Consider the following 19,047-nt stretch of genomic DNA (forward strand, 5'->3'; position numbering starts at 1 on the left):
ATAAAACTTACACTTTGCATACTATCCAACAATTGCCCTCCTTGGTATTTACTCAAATGAGTTGAAAACTTGTATTTACACAGAAACCTGTACATGGATGATTACAGCAGCTTTATTCGTAACTGTCAACACTTGGAAGCAATCAAGATGTCCTTCAGCAGGTGAATGGATAAATCAACTGTAGAACATCCAGACAAAGAAATATTATTTAGTACTAAAAGTAAACTATTAAGCCATGAAAAGACATGGAAGAAACTTAAGTGCATATTACTAAGTAAAAGAAGCCAGTCTGAAAAGGCTACATACTATATGACTCCAACTATATGACATTCTGGAAAAGGCAAAACTATAGAGATGGTTAAAGATCAGTGGTTGCCAGGGGTTAATGGAGAGGGAAGGACGAACAGGCAGAGCACAGAGGACTTTTAGGGCCATGAAACTGCTCTGAGTGATACCATGATGGTGGATACATGTCTTAACACATTTGTCCAAACCCATAAAATGTGCAATACCAAGAAAGAACCCTAATGTAAACTATGGACTTTGGGTGATAACGATGCATCAAGTAGATTCAGCAACTGTCACAAATGCCACTCTGGTGGGTGATAACGGGGGTGGGGGGGTGGATCATGCATGTGTAGGGGCAGAGGATATGTAGGAAATTTCTCTGCCTTCCTGTCAGTTTTCCTGTGAAACTAAAACTTTTCTAAAAAATAAAGTCTTTAAATAAATTTTTTAAAAAATTAGATTATTAACTTAAGGCACCTAACCATTTCTTAGACTTTCACACAGTAAGTAGGAAGTGAAGGTATCTTTTCTAGACATCTTTGGAATTATATTTTATATCCATTAGAATTTTAGCTTAGTATTTCTAAATCAGTTGCTACAGACTGAATTGTGTTACCCTCAAATTAGTATGTTGAAGCTCTAACTCCCAATGTGACTGTATTTGGAGATAGGGTAGTGATAAAGGTTAAATGAGGTCATAAGGGTGCGGCCCAAATCCAACAGGGTTGGTGCACTTACATGAAGAGTAGGAGAGGCCAGAGCTCTCTCTCTCTCCACACACACATTGAGTAAAGGCTATGTGAGGACACAATGAGAAGGCAGCTATTTGCAACCCAAAGGAGAGAGATCTCACCAGACACTGACCCTCCTAGAAACTTGATCTTGGACTTTCCAGTCTCCAGAAATGTGAGAAAATAAATTTTGGTTGTTTGAGCCCCTCAGTGTGTGATATATTCATATGGCAGCCTGGAAGAGTAACACGCAAGTCAACATGATTTTAATTGGAAGAAATACATAGAGTATTTCTTGTTGTTAAATTCTCTTCCATGTAAGTGAGCTAGTGTGATGCAATGTAAGATGTACAGAATTTATAAACAAAGACTGTAAGTGCAGTTCTCACTATACTCCTTCATTAGTTTTATGACCTTAAGATTGTTAAGCTAGTTTTCTTATCTGAAAAGTTAGACTAATCACACATCCTTTTGACATTATTACAAGGATTAAGTCAGATGATGCACTTTCATATCTTGGATCATTCATTCATTCATTCATCATCTAACAAATATCCAACCTGGGATGAGAAAACTTACATATACAATATATTATTCTTCAATTTATTAATCATCTCTCTGGATTTAAATTTTTGGTTCCTCAATGAAATTACATTGTATATGATGGCAAAAATATTCTACATGGAGAATATACAATCATAAATACAGGCAATATAATACATGTATATACATATATCTTTATACCCACCCGCATCTATAAAATCTTACCTCTTTGCTTTCTTCCAGATCTGATTCACTACTGAAGTCCTCTGTGTTTAAATTTTCAAAGTCAGACTCTCCTACAGCAATTGGTACAGTCACTGTAAGACTGGGATTGTTTATGAATGACATGTAGTCACTTTCATCAATGATGTATTTTTCAACACTGCTGCCAGTTCCTATTCCACTTGTGGTACCATTTACATCTTTAAGATAGTCAAGATCTTTCCCAATTTCTGTTGTATGATTGGACATACAACTGTCTTTCTTGTTGTTTAGATCATCAAGTGGCTTAATTTCATCTAAAATCTTTTGTTTTCTAACGAAGGACTGTTGAATAAATTCATATATCTTTCTCTTCACAAAAGCTATTCCCTTGTGCATCCTATCCACGGCAATTTGGAGATTGTTCATTTCATTATCATCATCAGTGGCTGCAAGGTTGTCTGCACTAAATGAGCTCAGAAGCAAGGCCAAAAAGAGGTTCAGGACCTTAAAAAATAATACAAACAGGATTACAATTTCACCTCAGTGTAAAGAAGAGCTGATTTAAGATCACTTATTCCTCAAAGCATAGAAGAAACTGTAAGTTCCAACAACTAGATGAGAAAGAAACACCACAGCATAGTGATTAGAAGTTGGGTGATCTGAATTTGTTGTCTACCTCAATAGATACTTCACGATTCATCCATGGGCAAGACATGATTTCTGCTGGTCTCAAGTTCTCCTACTTATAAAATGAAGATACTGAATGAACTGACCTAAGATTTAACTAAGATAAAAATTGTATGACTGTAAGAAGCAAGATTCATACATGGACAAATTCATTAGTGTTTAAAATTATGCATTTACATGCATTTCATAGTTTCTTTTATGATAAACAGAGATATTAAATTGAATATTGATTGAAAAATAACCATTATAACCCAGGATGAGAATTATGGGCTTACCACAGGCATCAACACTTGTTTTCTTGGTCTACTGTACTTCTCATACCCTACTGTTGACTAATTAGCACAACTATTTATAAACAATTGCTAATATTTCCATTAGACTGGCACATTAATGCACATACCTTTTGAAATATATATTTCTACCCTATAAACAGTCATATTCCAGACGTAGAGTGGGAAATATCAGGCATCATTAGCTAACTTTTGTTTTGATGTAGAGTCACTAGAAAATTGACTAACCCAGGTTGGCTCATCCATCTGCCATACGACATAGAGTGACTGAATGCAAATGTACAAGGAAATAGGGTAAAAACTAGGAACATTTAAAAGCACCACTTTTTTGTCCTATACTGTCAAGTAAGATTGGGCTTTTTCTGAATTTCTTTTCTAGATGTCTCTCTTCCTTGAATTTGAACTTGTAAAATGTTCCCAGTGTATCCTTCTAGGCCTGATTTCAATAAGATATTCTTCTGGAATTCACATAATAAATAAGATAAAATGACTGGCAAGATGGAGGTGAGTATGAAAACTGTAGAGTCACTATTACATGGCTGTGTTGTCAAAGTGAGACTATAAGCATAGCCAAGGTAAGAGACTTTTAAAATTAATAATCGTAGTCTTTGTTTTGGACAAAATGGTCATCATTTCATTATGCTCTTAACCCATTTCTGAAATACGTATCTTAAACGGGTACATACCACTAGGTTTCCAATCACCATGACCATCATGAAGACAGTGAGGCACATGGCTTGACCGGCAACCTCCATGCAGTCCCACATGGTCTCTATCCACTCTCCACACAGAACCCGGAACACAATCAGGAAGGAGTGGAAGAAGTCATGCATGTGCCAGCGTGGGAGTTTACACTCGCTGTTGATCTTGCAGACACAATCTTTGTAGCTTTTACCAAAAAGTTGCATGCCAACCACGGCGAAAATGAAGACGATGATGGCCAACACCAAGGTTAGATTTCCCAGAGCTCCCACCGAATTGCCAATGATCTTTATTAGCATATTTAATGTTGGCCAAGATTTTGCCAACTTGAAAACTCGGAGCTGGAAAATAAAACAATAATATATATTATTATGATCCATCTTATTAGCATCACATATATCGAGGTTTACCAAGAAATGATGATTAAAATTGAATCTCTTACAACATCTGCTCTGCAGATGTTACAACTATGTATGGTGATGGATATTAACTGGACTTATTATGGTGATTATTTTGCAGTATATACAATATGAATTATTATGTTATATGCCGGAAACTAATATAATGTTATATCAATTATACCTCAACAAGAAAAATATATATAACAAAAGACACTTAATAAAACAAAAAGCTAGTGAATATCCTGGACCACTACTGACTGCAGAATTTATATTCTACCAATCTTGGTTGGGGAAATATGCTAAAAAAGCCAACTTCTATTCTTGCACTTTGTCTTCCAGACTTTTAAATCCCTCTTTCTCTGGACCTTCACTAATTAGAAATGACTTGGGGCCATCGCTTGGTCATAGTACACACTCCTAAGCAAAAGGCACGGGAAGCAGGCTGTCTGGATGTCTTTGGGTCAGTGCTTGGCTCTTCTCCAAGATACAATTCCTGATTTATTTATCAGAGGCAGAGAGCTGTGAGCAAATGCTGCACTTCACCAAACAAGAAGTAAAGGTCTTCCCTTCAGGAGTGTCTGATCTAAAAAACCTTTCTTCTTTCTTTCTTTCTTTTTTTTTTTTAAAGAGAATCTCTTACATCTGCCCTGCCCTTGAACACTTTCAGGGTCATGGCTCATTTTTGCACCCCCAGGAAGAATCTGATTCTTCCATATTTTAACCATGTAGATCAGTTTCCCTGAGAGTGAATTTTAATGATTACTTGGGGACCAACTGTCCTTAATTTGTTTTGTGACAGAGGTTCTAATGCATACCAGGGTTGATACTAATATTAACATCTGAATCTCAGTGATCTCTGCTCAAAGATATTAATTTGTCAATAGCATGCAAAGCAACATCACATTGAGCCCTGCTCTAAGTAAAGTGTCTGCTATTCATAGTGCTCCTCTGGAGCACTGGCATAGCTAGATGCATCTACAGTTATTTAAAAATGTAGAATACTTCCCATGACTTTGTAATTCTTTCCCTGATTTGCAAGGACATATATGTGAATCAATGGAGATGTTAAGTAACCCTAAAGATTTCTCTCCTCTGATGTTGGGAAGGAGAATGTTTTCCAGAGGTATAATTAGAGAGAGTTTCTACATGCACGTCTTGTATCTGATTGTCATCCACTACTATAAAGGGGTGTTTATAATTTCAAGTTACCATTAAAATGTGACATATTTCCATTAAAAATATTTTCTTAGGATCAGAAATATTTACTGTAGTCATCTGTAGAACAAGAATTAGAATGGCAACTGAGTAATACGTTAAACTTTACTTGCCTATGCTTTTTGCAATAGTTTTTTCTAAATAAGTTTTTGACAATGCAAATGCTACACAAAAACTTAAAATGTTGATGGATGTGTGGTAAAACCTCTGATACAAGAACCCTGAGTATTGGATAGGTTTGTGTCTTTGCTGCCCTTTTGTTTTGTTTTTTTACCAATCGGAATGAACGGAGAACAGATAATCCTTCCACGTTGGCCAGACCAAGTTCTACCAGGCTAAGCGTTACAATAAAACCATCAAAGATATTCCAGCCTTCTTGGAAATAATAGTAAGGATCCATGGCAATAATTTTCAGAAACATTTCTGCTGTAAAGATCCCAGTGAAAACCTAAGATCAAAACAAAATTATTCTAATTCCATCAGATAACGATAAAGGAGAATGACATAATACTTGCTCTTAGAACAAAATATACTAGTAATGATTCTATTACTGGCTTACATTTGCATAGTAATTTATAGTTGATGAAAAGCTCTCACATACATTGTTTCATTTTATCCTCACAGAAATTCTACTAAGCACATAATGCAGGTATTGTAACTATTACTTTACTGATGAGGAACTTGGTCTCCAGATAGGTGCAATGGCTTGCCCGATGTCACACAATTAGAAAATGGCAAAACTAGGATTTGAGAGTGAATCTATTTTTACCCAGTGTTCTTTCCATTACATCAAATTGTATTTTCCTCCAGACTTTACACCGCACAGGTACTGACAAGATTTGCCCATAAACAGTTTTATTCACCTATAAGCGTACTCACATTTCCTTCAAATCAAATAGTTACCACTACACATGTGTATCTATTATTATAATATGTGCATTACTATTATCATTATTTGTTAAACACATGTAAAAATAATTTACTCCCATAGTACAAATACTAGAAATACTATAATTCAGGGTGTTTTACATGTTTTGCTTTCCATCATCAAAAACCTTAAACCTCAAAACAAGTATTAAGGAAAATGCATACATTCCTTTAGAGCCCTCTTTCTTTCTGAAAATAAAAGCTAATATTCCTAAGTTGCATCAACAAACACTTTAATAACTTATGTTTTTTAGGCACAGCAGAGAAAAAGAATTAAGTAGCAACCTGCACCAAAAAATGCCCTTGCTAATCGTATAACACACAAAATGTACTAGAGATTTTCAATATTTTCTGGTTTGATACAGAATAGATGGACTAAACAATACATGTCCTACCTAGATCCTGGAAGTGGAAAAGCTGGAGACATTTTTGAGTTGTTAAATTATTGCTTACAATGATGATGACTAAGCAAGATAAAAAGATCTATAATTTTATTTTAGCCTTCTGCAGGTGGAGAAATGTGATAACATCATTTCAAAAAGTGTGTCCTTAAACTATGAACTGCTTCTGCATCTTGAAATAGTTACAAATATCAATAATGACTTTTCAAGTAGTACTGCAGGCCTGTGCCTAGTGCTCTTTTTTCCAGTTTTTGCTTTGCTGTTATTTTTGGCAAAAAGTAGGGTATAGCCAGCTGGATGTAATTCCCATTTTGGGGGAGCCAGTGGGTAGGAAGGGTGGTGGAAAGATTGCTATCAGCTGCTAAATGTAAACAGTTTGTCAAACAGAAAACTTGAAGACTGAACACATTTACCTTCCAATATGCTTACCAAGTTTCCTACTGTAAGCACATTATTAAAATGGTCCGTCATGGGATAGTGCTCCATGGCCATGAAGAGGGTATTTAAGACAATGCAGATGGTGATGGCCAGGTCAACAAATGGGTCCATCACGACCAGGTTGACAATATGTTTCACTTTTAACCAATATGGTGAACAGTCCCAGATTAAGAATATGTTGGAAAACTTATACCAACAGGGTGGGCATTTCTGCCTGGATTCTTCAAGCTCTAGATTAAAAAAAATCATCAAAAGATATTTTTCCACATGTATATTTCTTACAGATCCACTAGCCTTCTTTTCAGTAATCAACCCATTTCCATTTGCTATAGTCAACCTCTTTTGAACTTGATTTAAAAAACACTGTAGAATTTAATCTTTAGACCCCCCCCCCAAATATATCTTCAGACATAAACACAGAACAGAGATAGCAAAGAATGGTTTGTTTCTCTTATACATTGATACTGTGGTTCCACACTTGGCCTTAAGTTAAGGGAATGGTCCTTTTAAGGAAGTCTCAATAGGAACATGGGTTGGGGTAGTGTAGATACTGTGTGTAATCCTATGTTGATGTTTGGGGTGCTGTCATCCTCAGGCTATAAGAGATAGGGCAGAGATCGATGTGAGCCAAGAATCTTCTTTTTCATTCATTTTTATTTTGTGAGAATGACCTACTTCTCCCCTCCAATCTTGAGAGTATTTAGGAAGATAGAGGTCCTAAGCTGTGGTATATATAAACACAGCCATAAAAAAGAATGAAATCTTGCCATTTGGGACAATATGGATTGCCAAGTGAAATAAGTCAGAGAAAGACAAATACCATATGATTTCACTTATATGTGGAATCCAATAAATAAAATAAGCAAACAAAGCAAAATTCATACATACAGAGAACAGCTTGGTGGTTGCCAGAGGGAAGTGGTGTTGGGAAGTGGGCAAAATGGGTGGAGGAGATCAAGAGATACAAATTTCTAGTTATAAAATGAAGTCATGGAGATAGAATGTACAGCATAGGGACTATTGTCAATAACGTTGTATTGCAGATTTGAAAGTTACTAAGGAAGTAAATCTTAAAAGTTGTCATCACACACACACAAATTGTAATTCCATATGGTGACAGATGATAACCAGACTGACTGTGGTAATCATTTTGCAAAGTATACAAATGTTGAATCATTATGTTGTATACCTGAAATTAATACTGTGTTGTGTATCAATTATACTTCAATAAAAAAGATTTGTTTCCCTAAAATAAAGAGAAATCCTAATCTAAGTGGAACAGAAGAGAGGGTCACTATGAATAATAGGATTAGAAACCCCTAACAAAACACTTTATTCTGCATTTCCAAGGAATTCTGCCACACAAAGGATGCATTCTTTAGCATTCCAGTATTTCAGAGTTGAGGTAACTTTTTTAAAGCTTCTAGACTATAGGGGTAGGTGTAACAAGTAACTCTAAAATAAAACCTATCATATTCTCTTTACAATATACTCCTTCCAACCCACAGAGACATTTGTTTCAAATGAGACAATGTAAGTTCAGTGAAAATAACTGAGATGGACAAGAAATTTGTTACAAACCTTCTACTGTATTTGTTAAAATGCTGGCTATACTCATTGCTCTTTGCCTTTGGGAAGGATCTTCTAGAAAGTCCATGGAAACATGAAAAGAACTTGACCTTCTCTTTCTCATTTCAGTTTCGGTGGTTGTTCCCTGTAAAGAAAATGCTAATATATTAAAGGATTAACTTGAGCAGTATGATAAGCAAACAACCAATGTGACACAATGAATTTCATGAGACGCATGCATCATGCACGTTCATATTTAATTCGTGATGGCAGATATTGCTGACTTATTGTATCATTAACCTGGAATGTCCAAACTGTTAACCATTTACTCATACAGCAAAAACTGAGGGATATTTTTCACTGAATACTTAATTTTCTGAGACATAATATAATTTGGATATAGTTGATAAATCTCTTGAGAGACATATTTTAACAATTATATACTAATAGTAAAAATGAATAACTTGAAAAGTCATCTAAGTGACCAAGGCATTTTATTTTGAGAAGGTAGCCCTTTATTTAAAAAATTATACAAATAATTACAACACGTGTAGCTGCCATCTCATTTTCTGGACACAAGACATAGATGGTCACTGACAACACAGACTGTATGTTACAAAAAGACAACACATGCTGCATGGACAACAGTTTCATCCAGGGTACCAAAGCAATAAGTCATCTAATTCTGACTTAGTCATGCCTCATCATGCTGATATATTTCCAAGTCTCATCAGAGGCAGCATGTGTTTAGAAATTCCTCATCTGGGTATACATTCACAAACACATAACATACCTTTGCACACAGACAATTCTTTTATCTGTCTGTATTAATAACTGATTTGTGTATCTTCATTTAGATTAGTTTTGAGAAGACCTATATCAGCATTTTTTGTAATAAGACAGATATGAGTACTAGAAATTTTAAGATAATAAAGAAGCTATCTATATAGGCACAGTGTTCTTGAAAATCTTCTAAACTAAAGCAGAGCTATATTGAAGAATCTGTTGGAAAGATTTATTATACACCCTTTACACTTAAACATAGGAAGCACTCATTTACTCTTATACCAGGGCTTTGGAGGATGTCCTGTATCTTAGTTCAGCATGGGTATATAGCAAATCCTCCAACTGGAGGCAGCCATTTATTATTGTCTCTAATTTATCCTTAGCATGTTTAATAAGTAAAGGCATTCAGGTGATATGCAAGAGAGTGTTGAGGCATTACGTTTTAGTTGGTTAGTATACTAAAGATATTACAAGATGCAGGTGCATTCACAGCCTGACCAACCAGGAGTCATTCTCAAGGGGTTCCATTCTGTAGAAACACTGGCTGGTTGCAATAATAATGGGCCAGCCATGCCTGAACTATTTAAAACTTCCTTACATTGTCATCAGTAGCTGGCTTATCTATTATCACCTCTGGCAGAAGCTGTCCAACAGGCGATGTAGGCACTGAAGGTCCACCAACCAAGGAAACCACACCGTTGCAGTCCACAGTGCTGTGCATCTTCCCATTCGCTGGAAGCATGGCCAGCATCCGGGACGACCTACTGGTCTGGCTTAGGTTGCTGTTGCGTCGCTCTCCGTGTCGTCTGGGCACAAACAAGGAGTCTCTGCGGCTCTCGTTGTCCTCAAAGGTGCTGTGCTCATCATCGGCAAAGTCATTCTCTGAGCCCACATCCTTTGCCCGCCCTCTGAAGCTGAAAAGGCTTGTTCGGCTGTTTCGTCTTGGAGAAAATAAGGAGCCACGGATGCTCAACAAAGACTAAAAGTTTGAAACCAAAAACATAAAGAAATAAAATCCTATTAATATGGCCATTGGCAATGTGCTTTTATTTTTGCAAGACTAAGTTGAAGGAGATTTCGGCGTTCAAAACAGAATGTGACCCACCCCTTTTAACATTCTCGTTTTATGTGCATCCAGATTAAATTAGACTAGTTTTAAAGGAGAAGGTTTCTAGCCCTTGAGATTAGTGACTGGGGAGATAGATTTCAACTTAAAGATGTTGAAAAACAAAACCCCGAACCACCATTTTTCAAGTTCAAAAGCTAACATCTTAAGTACCTTACTAGAGACATTGTAAACACTCGATAAACACCGGCAGCATGACCTTAATAAGCTCAGATTTCCGTCTGCTCCTTCCCTTCAAGAAATTTCAACACTTTTCACAAATTGTTTCAGTCCATCTTTCTAAAGTCATTTTAAATTAATTATTATTCCTGTTTTATCTATAAGGCACCACGCTGTTGAAACTGAAGTTAAAACTTCTGAAATTCAGAGTGATGTGCTTTTAGACAAAGGATACCACGACTAACATTTTTGGAAGTGTGCATAATGGTTTATAAAGAAGTCAGGGGTAAAAAACATAAATAACATAAAATAACCCAAAAGATATTACTGATCAGTTAGCCACATATCCATATTTTTTTTTCTTGTTAAAAAGGCTGTGGCCCAGAAAGATGAAATGTTGTTAGTTACAGTAAATACCAGCAGACAGTGTCAGGTGAGAATCCAGGTCTCCTGACTTGCAAACTGGTGTTATCTCAACTATAGCAAGCTGTAGATTTACATACATGTAGAGTAAAATGTTCTCATAACTATGGGCAGAAAGGATCAGTTGAAGTATCATAAACTTGGCAGTCAAGTCAGGTGATAAAAATTCACAAGTTGTGTTTAATTCTCTCCCTTTCTTCGTGTTCTAATTTTCATCCACGCATCATTCAACTCAGCAGCGCCATACCTGGTGTGGGGAGGAGTACCTCTTTTCATATGTCAACCGATTCCCTTCGATGGAGAAGCGAAACCCTTTCCTCCGGATGCTGTCTTCAGATTCAGATTTATGGAATTCATCATCATCCTTCTCTTCTCCACCCGACTGCTCCTTCTGTTTTCTTTTCTTTCTCCGATTTCTTCTTTCCTTAGCACTCTTAGAACTCAATTTGGAGGCTTCAGATGAGCTGTCTGAGAGCCTGCCTGCTGCGCTGGGTTCTCTGGAATGCTCTGAGGCAGTTATAGCTGCTGCCTGCTACATGGGGGAGACATGGTTTTAGCATGGCACCAGAGAAGACTACCTTTAAAAAAAAGAAATAGCCAAAGTATTTGCACGGCATTTAACAAATACATTTAGCTGACTCCAGCCAATCTTACACAGAAGAAACTGTAAGTAGAATAGGGATTTTTTTTTTCCTTTCCACCTAATAAAGGCTTTTAGAGTTAATTTAGTTTTCTCTGTGCTAACATTTATTATGTTTGTATTATGCTTTGCAAACTTCATATTCAAAAGGAACAATCAGACATCAACAAGAGCATACATTGATAGTACTTTGGGGGATTTGATTTACTCTAAAAATTGGTATTTAATTAGCATTGCCTTGTTTTTCATTGAAAAAGAAACTGGAGCATGAAAGAAAAACTGAGGAGTTACTTTGGGGTCGTATCCAAAGATAGGAGGACTGAGATAAAGAGCTAAGGGCCTCCTTCCAGTTATTGAAACAGGGTTGTCCAATACCCGCAAAATATCATCATTCAAATTTATGGAAGGTGATAAAATCTCTTCCTCAGCCCTCCACAATGCTCTCTCCAGAAGACTGGAGAAGGGAGGGTCAATAGTTTCCACTAAGCAAGACAAGACATTCATTTCTCCAAATACCATCCCCCACTTCTTCAAGTCAACGCTGGTTCCTCCTGGCCACGTGGTCATGGAATGAAAACAATGCTTTTTGATTACAACTCATACTAGCACTAGGTTGGCACTTCTGGATTATTATCACTGTTCCAAGATTACCCTCAATACACAGATTCTTGCAAATAAATTAATATTCCCCAAACAACTTTCTTCTATAGTAAAGACAACGAGTTTTGATGCTAAATAGAAAGAGAGAGAATTGTATGGTGAGTGTTAACACACTACAAGAACAAGTAACTCTTAGGTTACCTGATCTCCATAAAATTGATGACTTTCATATACTGGATACTGCTATATCAGAGAACATTACACTATGTGATCACTTCCTTATGTATGTAAGAAAGGCAATTAAGCAACCACATTAAAAGGCAATATATTTTTGGTTAAAGAAAGTAATAAAATATGTAAACATATATGTATATGCATGACTGGCACATTGTGCTCTACACCAGAAATTGACACATTGTAACTGATTGTACTTCAATAAAAAATTTTTAAAAAGAAAGTAATAGACAATCTTCTATGAACCAGATGAAATCTTTCATATAATAACCAATACATTTTTCCTAAGAAAATATGATTTCTTGGGATTTTCTCCTAATGCCAGTATACTCCTTCAGGAAAAGGTTCTCAGTAAGAAGACCCTAAAAATCACACTGTCCTTTATATTCTAAAAATTTTAAGATGATTAAAATAGCATAAGCAAGTTCTCTTGGGGTGAATATTGTAAAAATCAGAATAATTAAACTAAATGATCTATAGATGGTCAAAATGTAGAAATCTTTACTAATCTCCCATGTTACCAGCTTTTCTTAAGTACAATTATCTCTCACTTTCTCTCCAGTATTTCAGTAACCACCTAAACAATATAAAAGGCTCATACCGTGAAACAGAACGTATTTGATTTGGTGAATTTATCTGAGCTGATTTGGTGAATTTACCTGAGCTGCCTCCTGTTGCTTTTTCAGCTGTTCGAGCATCTGCTGAAATTCAGCCTCTTTCTGTTCTGCCTCTTCCAAGGTGGCCTGATTCTGTTCCTCATAGGCCATGGCCACCACAGCCAGGATCAAATTTATTAGATAGAATGAGCCCAAGAAAATGACCAGCACAAAAAATATCATGTATGTTTTCCCAGCAGCACGTAATGTCTGAAAACAAGAACATCACAATTTTTTTTCAATATTATTTCACTAACTGGTGGCTTCAACTATCACCTTACTGTGTATCTTATAGGACTCTGATGTAAATAATTATGATGGTCACATCCCCTTCTACCTCATTGACTGTCTTTCTTTAACCTCATCCTCTTCCTTCTCCCCTAACTCATGCATTCACATTCTGATCTGTAGGAGGGAATTCTTGTATTTACCAGGAATAGAACAGAGTCAAATAAAATACCATGGAGATTTCCATCAACTTGCTGAGCCTTTGAATAAAGTCAAGGAAGAGACCAAAATCATCGTTTTACATCTGCCTTATTCATTTTTATCACCTGCCACCTGAATGCTAATACTTGAGGGAGTAAATGGAGTTGAGGGGAGGACATGCCTTCTGTTTGAAAGTATATAAGAAAGTTAGTTTTCTTATATACTTCCAATTAAACGCAATGTGTGTCTCTTCAGGTTCTCACCAATTGGTAAAGATTTTCCCAGAAGTCCTGAGTCATGAGTCGAAACAGAGACAAAAAAGCCCAACTGAAGGTATCGAAGCTTGTGTAGCCATAATTGGGATTTCTACCAGCTTTCACACACATGTAGCCTTCCGGACATTGGCTGTAAATGGGGCAAAAGGAAGTATTACAAAAAGTTCTGCTGTCTGTTTATTCCGGTAGCATGCTATAGTTATAATATTATCTAGCTAGGAAGATTCACTATTTCAAAGGATAGAAGTATAATCAATAATTGATACATTTCCCAACTTTTGATTTAATATAATTTTACTAGCCACTTGATGTCATCATTAAAATATTACATAACATTTCTAATATTTTACAAAACTATTTTCTTTGATAATTAGTGTGTGAACATATCTCTAGTTCATTTTCCCTACTATGGACACTCCAGAGTTGACCCATAGCTCCTATGTACCCACCTAAGGGAAAAGACATTAGGGCTTTTTGTTTTATGAAAAGAGAAAGCTTGTCTAATATTTAAATAATCCCTCACCTTATAAATAATCTTAATTATAGAAAATTAGTATGAACACAGTTAGTTGGCTGTTATCGGTCAGTTTCTACAAAAAAAAGAGAAAATACATGTGTGTGTGTTTATAAACACACACACACGCACACAAACACATACAAATTATTGGATCAGACGCTTACCCTGCATCAGAGCTATTTCCACATAGAAGTGCATCTGAAAAACCCTCCAGAAAATAATGATATCCTGTTTAGGAAAAAAAAGGTCGTATGACGAACATCTACATTATATTGCAAAATGAGAATAAGATCAGGCCCTGGTTTTAGGGTTCAGTGAATAATTTTAAATACATTATATAATTCATGCAAAGCCACAGGTAGTTGCCCCTTCTCTTTCCAAATACTAGCTATTATATTAAGAGGATTGGATACTCACTTAATAGTTCAATGCATTTGTTCTTTATGATTGTAAAATTAATGATAATCACAGGTACTAACATAATATCTTAAAAGGTATCAATGTTTTTCCACCACCCTCATGAAAAGTAAAAATTGCATTCTGTAAAAATAGATAAGAACGACAGGGATTTTTTCTTCGGTTTCTCAAAACAGCCACATGTTTCAAAATAAAGGGATTTTATCTTTTTTGAACAGTCTTCTGTATTTTGTAACACTTTGTAAGTGATTAATAATTAATTATAATTTACATCCTACCAACTTATAGGATATATCATAGGCAGCTTATAGTAAAGGATGCATATATCATGTCAACTACTAAAATAAATGAAATAAAAAAGATCTTAAATACTAAAACTAAAATAATTACTATAGGCAAAGATTACACTATCTCAAAGTTTTCTGTCTCTGGCAAATTCCTTCGATTCTTTCAAGATCCTGTTAAAGTGTTACTTCTTCCATGAATCATTCTTTGATACTTTCTTCTTTCCTCCCACTAAAGACTGGCCTAATTAAGAAGTCTTCTTACTGTGCTACCAGTAACATGTATATACTTCCATTGTTATTATATTCACTGTCTTCTAATTATTTGTTTACAAATACTGTTCCTCCTTGAAAAAAAGTTTAAATATTAATTATGTCCATATTCTAGTGTTTGGAACCTAGTAACCTTTCAATAAAGTTTACTGAATAAATAAGTAAAAAGGATGACAAAAAGAGAAACACATGAATTATTTAAAGAATCATTAAAAAGGACAATTTTGGATTTCGTAAGAAGAAATATTTTCTAGATGCTAAATTTTCTGAGAAATTTATTATATGCATAGTTCTGTAAGAGATACAAAAATACTTGATGGTAAATATCATTTTAATTTTCAATGTCTTTATTTCTTTGAACACAGGAAGATTCAGATACGATTTCTTAAGTTTTTTTTTAACATTTTTAATTGATTTTAAATCATTTGATTTCTTAAGTTTTAATTAAAATTAAACAATGTGAAAGGAATATGATAATTTCTGGATAAATTTTTGATACAAACTATTGATAAGTAAAGTTTTGTCCATTAAATCCAGTCATCTAGAAGTTTAATCTAAAGAAAATGTAACTTTCTGTCATAATGTTTATCTTTAATTTTAACCATTTTAATTTTCTATTACTTTCAAAGATGAACTATTTTATTTATATATTTGCATTTAGTTTAAAATAATCTTTTTTAAACAAATGGAATATTGTTAGGGAAAATGGTAACAGATTTTTAGAGCTGAAAATAGCCTCAGATGTTCTTGATTTCTTTTACTTTGGAGTCCAATAAATTTTCCCTAGAGTGAAGAAATCCTATGACATCCTCATAATAGTTTCTTGATCTTAGATACAAATAAATAAACAGATTTCAGGGAGTTGGCGACAGCAGTGAATTACAGGCATCATATGAAGTGAATAAAGGACATTATATGTATTCCTCAGACATGTATTTTTCTTAATAAGGCATTTTTCTTAATCTAGCAATTAACTATTTGCAAATTATCTGTTGGTATGCCACTAACATCATGGAAGAGTTCATCTGTATCAACCAAGGTACAACTATAAAAAGACACTGAGTAGTTCTTTTATGATTCTATCATTACTTTAAGAATTATCAAACCATTAGTAACCTTAATGACTAATTCTACTTGTTCCACATAACCAGTCACTAAGGTTCTCCTTCTCCTTTGACTTTTTCCTGAGTATTACTCATCCCCTCGAAATAATATATAGCTATATTTAAGCACATCTAGAGTCTGTCTTACATATTTAACATTTTTCTTTAAAAGGACGTTCCCTTTCCCCATGAATCACGTTCTAACTCTCTGCTTTCCGAATATTGCTACTGGCAAATACTAAAATTATATAATAGAGAGAGAAATTTTTACTTACTTTTATTGTCAATTTAAAAAAAAAAAAGCTATTAGGACAATTATTTTTTCATTCTTCTTGAATAGACTACTTAAACGTCTGACTCATTTCATCTAAACTCTTGTAAAGATAAAGTGATTCTCGTAACTTCACAGATCTATGACATTTTTTATTTCTCTTTCCTAAAGCTTAAGTGACTCTAATTTCCTTCTCTTGATGTAATACTACTTTCAATTCTTATTCCACAAATAGAAGAATAATGTTTATCTTTGGGTCTCACTTAATTTCCATAAAAAAAATCAACATAACCTATTAAACTATAAGCACCTGAAACTGTGTGCCATGACCATTAGTTTCCTAGCATCCTGTGCAGTTTCTGGTACATAAAACACATTCTGCAACTAGTGTTTAATGGGTTACATTTGCATAATAGTTTATAAAGTACTTTCAAATATTTTATGTCATTTGATTGTCTCAATCACCATGAAAAAGAATTTACAGAAACTCAATATCCTAAAAAAATTTCTTTCTAGCTGAATTTTTCAGCCTCCCGTATGATGATGCAACAGAAAATGGCATTTAAGAATCGTAATTAGAATAGTTATCAATAAAATAATTAAGTGTATATGCAAACCATTACAGGTGATGAAGAGATCACCACTTGTTATTAAATCACTAAAAAAATTTTTTTCCATACCTAGATGGTAAGCAGATCCACAATGAAACAAATAAATCTATATTAACAGTAAATTCTTACTTGAATCTTGAATGTATGACTTCCAGTCAAACTCAATGAACGTTTCGTTTACAAGCGTGCCATTGTAATTCATAGTTACATTCTTCTCTACACTATGTTCCTCCAGGGAAGCATTGGTGGGAGGCCACTGTACACACTTATTCCGCAGGTTGCCCATGAAGAGCTGCAGCCCTATCAGAGCAAACACGCTCAGACAGAACACAGTCAGGATCATGACATCCGAGAGCTTCTTCACTGACTGGATCAGGGCCCCCACGATGGTCTTCAGGCCTGAAAGAAAGAAGGTTATTACTCTGGAGACACAGAACATCTGAAACAACAAGAGCATTACACAAATATCTTGAAAACACAGGGTCCATGCATATGCCTTAAAATGATTGCACTGCTAGTGGGAGAGCAACACTTCATGGAAGGCTAAGTGCTTACGGAAGAAAACCATGGAAATGTAATGATCCAAACAATGAAGTGAAGATCTTTATCCCATCAGGTTGGGAGAAAATAGCTGGAAGGTCATGGCCTTTACAAAGCCTGTATTAAGGAACAGGTCTCGTATTTCTCCTTCTTGCTAATGAAACTTGCCCCACACTTTCATTACGGTCAGTTGTCACTTTTATAACAAATCACTTGAATGAAAATATTTAAAAATTCCTACTTATAAGTATGAAGGATTTCGGTATAAAACTAGTGTTGGTTTGGAGTACATTGTACTTTAAGATAATAAACGCTCCATGCAGACCCTTGCTACCCCTTATTATCTTTTCCCTGTCTTTTTAACCAATATTAAAATTTGCATTGTATATACATACTCATCAATGCCTAAAATGAACAAAAAATTACAATAGGGAACAAATCCTTAGTACAACTGATATGGAAAAAAAAAACCCAGGACATCTCTTAAGTGCAAAGCACACAGACTGTATTACAGAGTCTCACGCAGGAAATCGTTAAACTCCAAGGCTGATGAAAAATGTGAAAACATAAAAATTTATGTTCAGATAATAAGACTCATTTTCTGAATAACACCCAATTTTAATGATTATGATGGTGATGATTTTAATGACTATGATCCCCGATTTTCTGTGATGCTGAGTGTCAAGCAAAGACACTGCTGCTGAAAAAACATGATGGATGAGCCTCAGTGTTTAACCTGGCTCTCACCTGGAATGACTGAAATGGTTTTCAGTGCTCGGAGAACTCTGAATGTTCTCAATGCAGAGACATTGCCCAGGTCCACAAACTCTGTCACATATCTGTAATGGGGAGTTCACACACAAACACAATAACAGGATACAAAGAAAGAGCTGCAGGCACAAGGAGCCTATGCTTTACACTGATCACATCTTACCTGGAATTACAGAAATAGTTTTCAAAGCTCTCAAGACTCTGAAAGTGCGAAGAGCTGAAAAACTGCCTAGGCTTACAAATTCTGTTACATACCTGTAGAATTAAATCAGAGTTATTCCAGATTTAAGCAGGATTTATATTACTTGCTTGGATCTTTTATCAAGACCTCCATGGTGATTCTGAATGATAATATTGTAAGTGACAATTTAGAAATCAGGGTCTATCACTGTGGTTTTCTTTACTTACATAATTTAAGGCCATTCACTAGATGGAAACTTCTTAAGGTATACAATCCTGTTGCCATTTCAGAAAGCAATACAATCAATATCGCATTAATTTGGGAGAATTAAATAAAATGAAAATAATTCTTGGTT

At 35.1% G+C, this 19,047-nt stretch overlaps 1 protein-coding gene across 1 annotated transcript in view; it reads right to left on the bottom strand.

Moving 5' to 3' along the window:
• SCN1A (sodium voltage-gated channel alpha subunit 1) overlaps window positions 1-19,047 on the bottom strand; it is a 117,766-nt gene that overhangs the window by 38,562 nt on the left and 60,157 nt on the right. The window contains exons 6-17 of the mRNA XM_064484878.1: window positions 18,488-18,579; window positions 17,330-17,599; window positions 14,406-14,469; window positions 13,713-13,854; window positions 13,024-13,230; window positions 11,138-11,422; window positions 9,781-10,161; window positions 8,409-8,541; window positions 6,819-7,057; window positions 5,336-5,509; window positions 3,430-3,786; window positions 1,788-2,270 (exon numbers count right to left, since the gene is read on the bottom strand). Coding sequence (XP_064340948.1) covers window positions 1,788-2,270; window positions 3,430-3,786; window positions 5,336-5,509; window positions 6,819-7,057; window positions 8,409-8,541; window positions 9,781-10,161; window positions 11,138-11,422; window positions 13,024-13,230; window positions 13,713-13,854; window positions 14,406-14,469; window positions 17,330-17,599; window positions 18,488-18,579 — 2,827 coding nt within the window. The remainder of the gene's footprint in view (window positions 1-1,787; window positions 2,271-3,429; window positions 3,787-5,335; window positions 5,510-6,818; window positions 7,058-8,408; window positions 8,542-9,780; window positions 10,162-11,137; window positions 11,423-13,023; window positions 13,231-13,712; window positions 13,855-14,405; window positions 14,470-17,329; window positions 17,600-18,487; window positions 18,580-19,047) is intronic.

Source organism: Camelus dromedarius, chromosome 4 (assembly GCF_036321535.1).
Source record: "Camelus dromedarius isolate mCamDro1 chromosome 4, mCamDro1.pat, whole genome shotgun sequence".
In the NCBI taxonomy this organism is placed as follows: Eukaryota; Metazoa; Chordata; class Mammalia; order Artiodactyla; family Camelidae; genus Camelus; species Camelus dromedarius.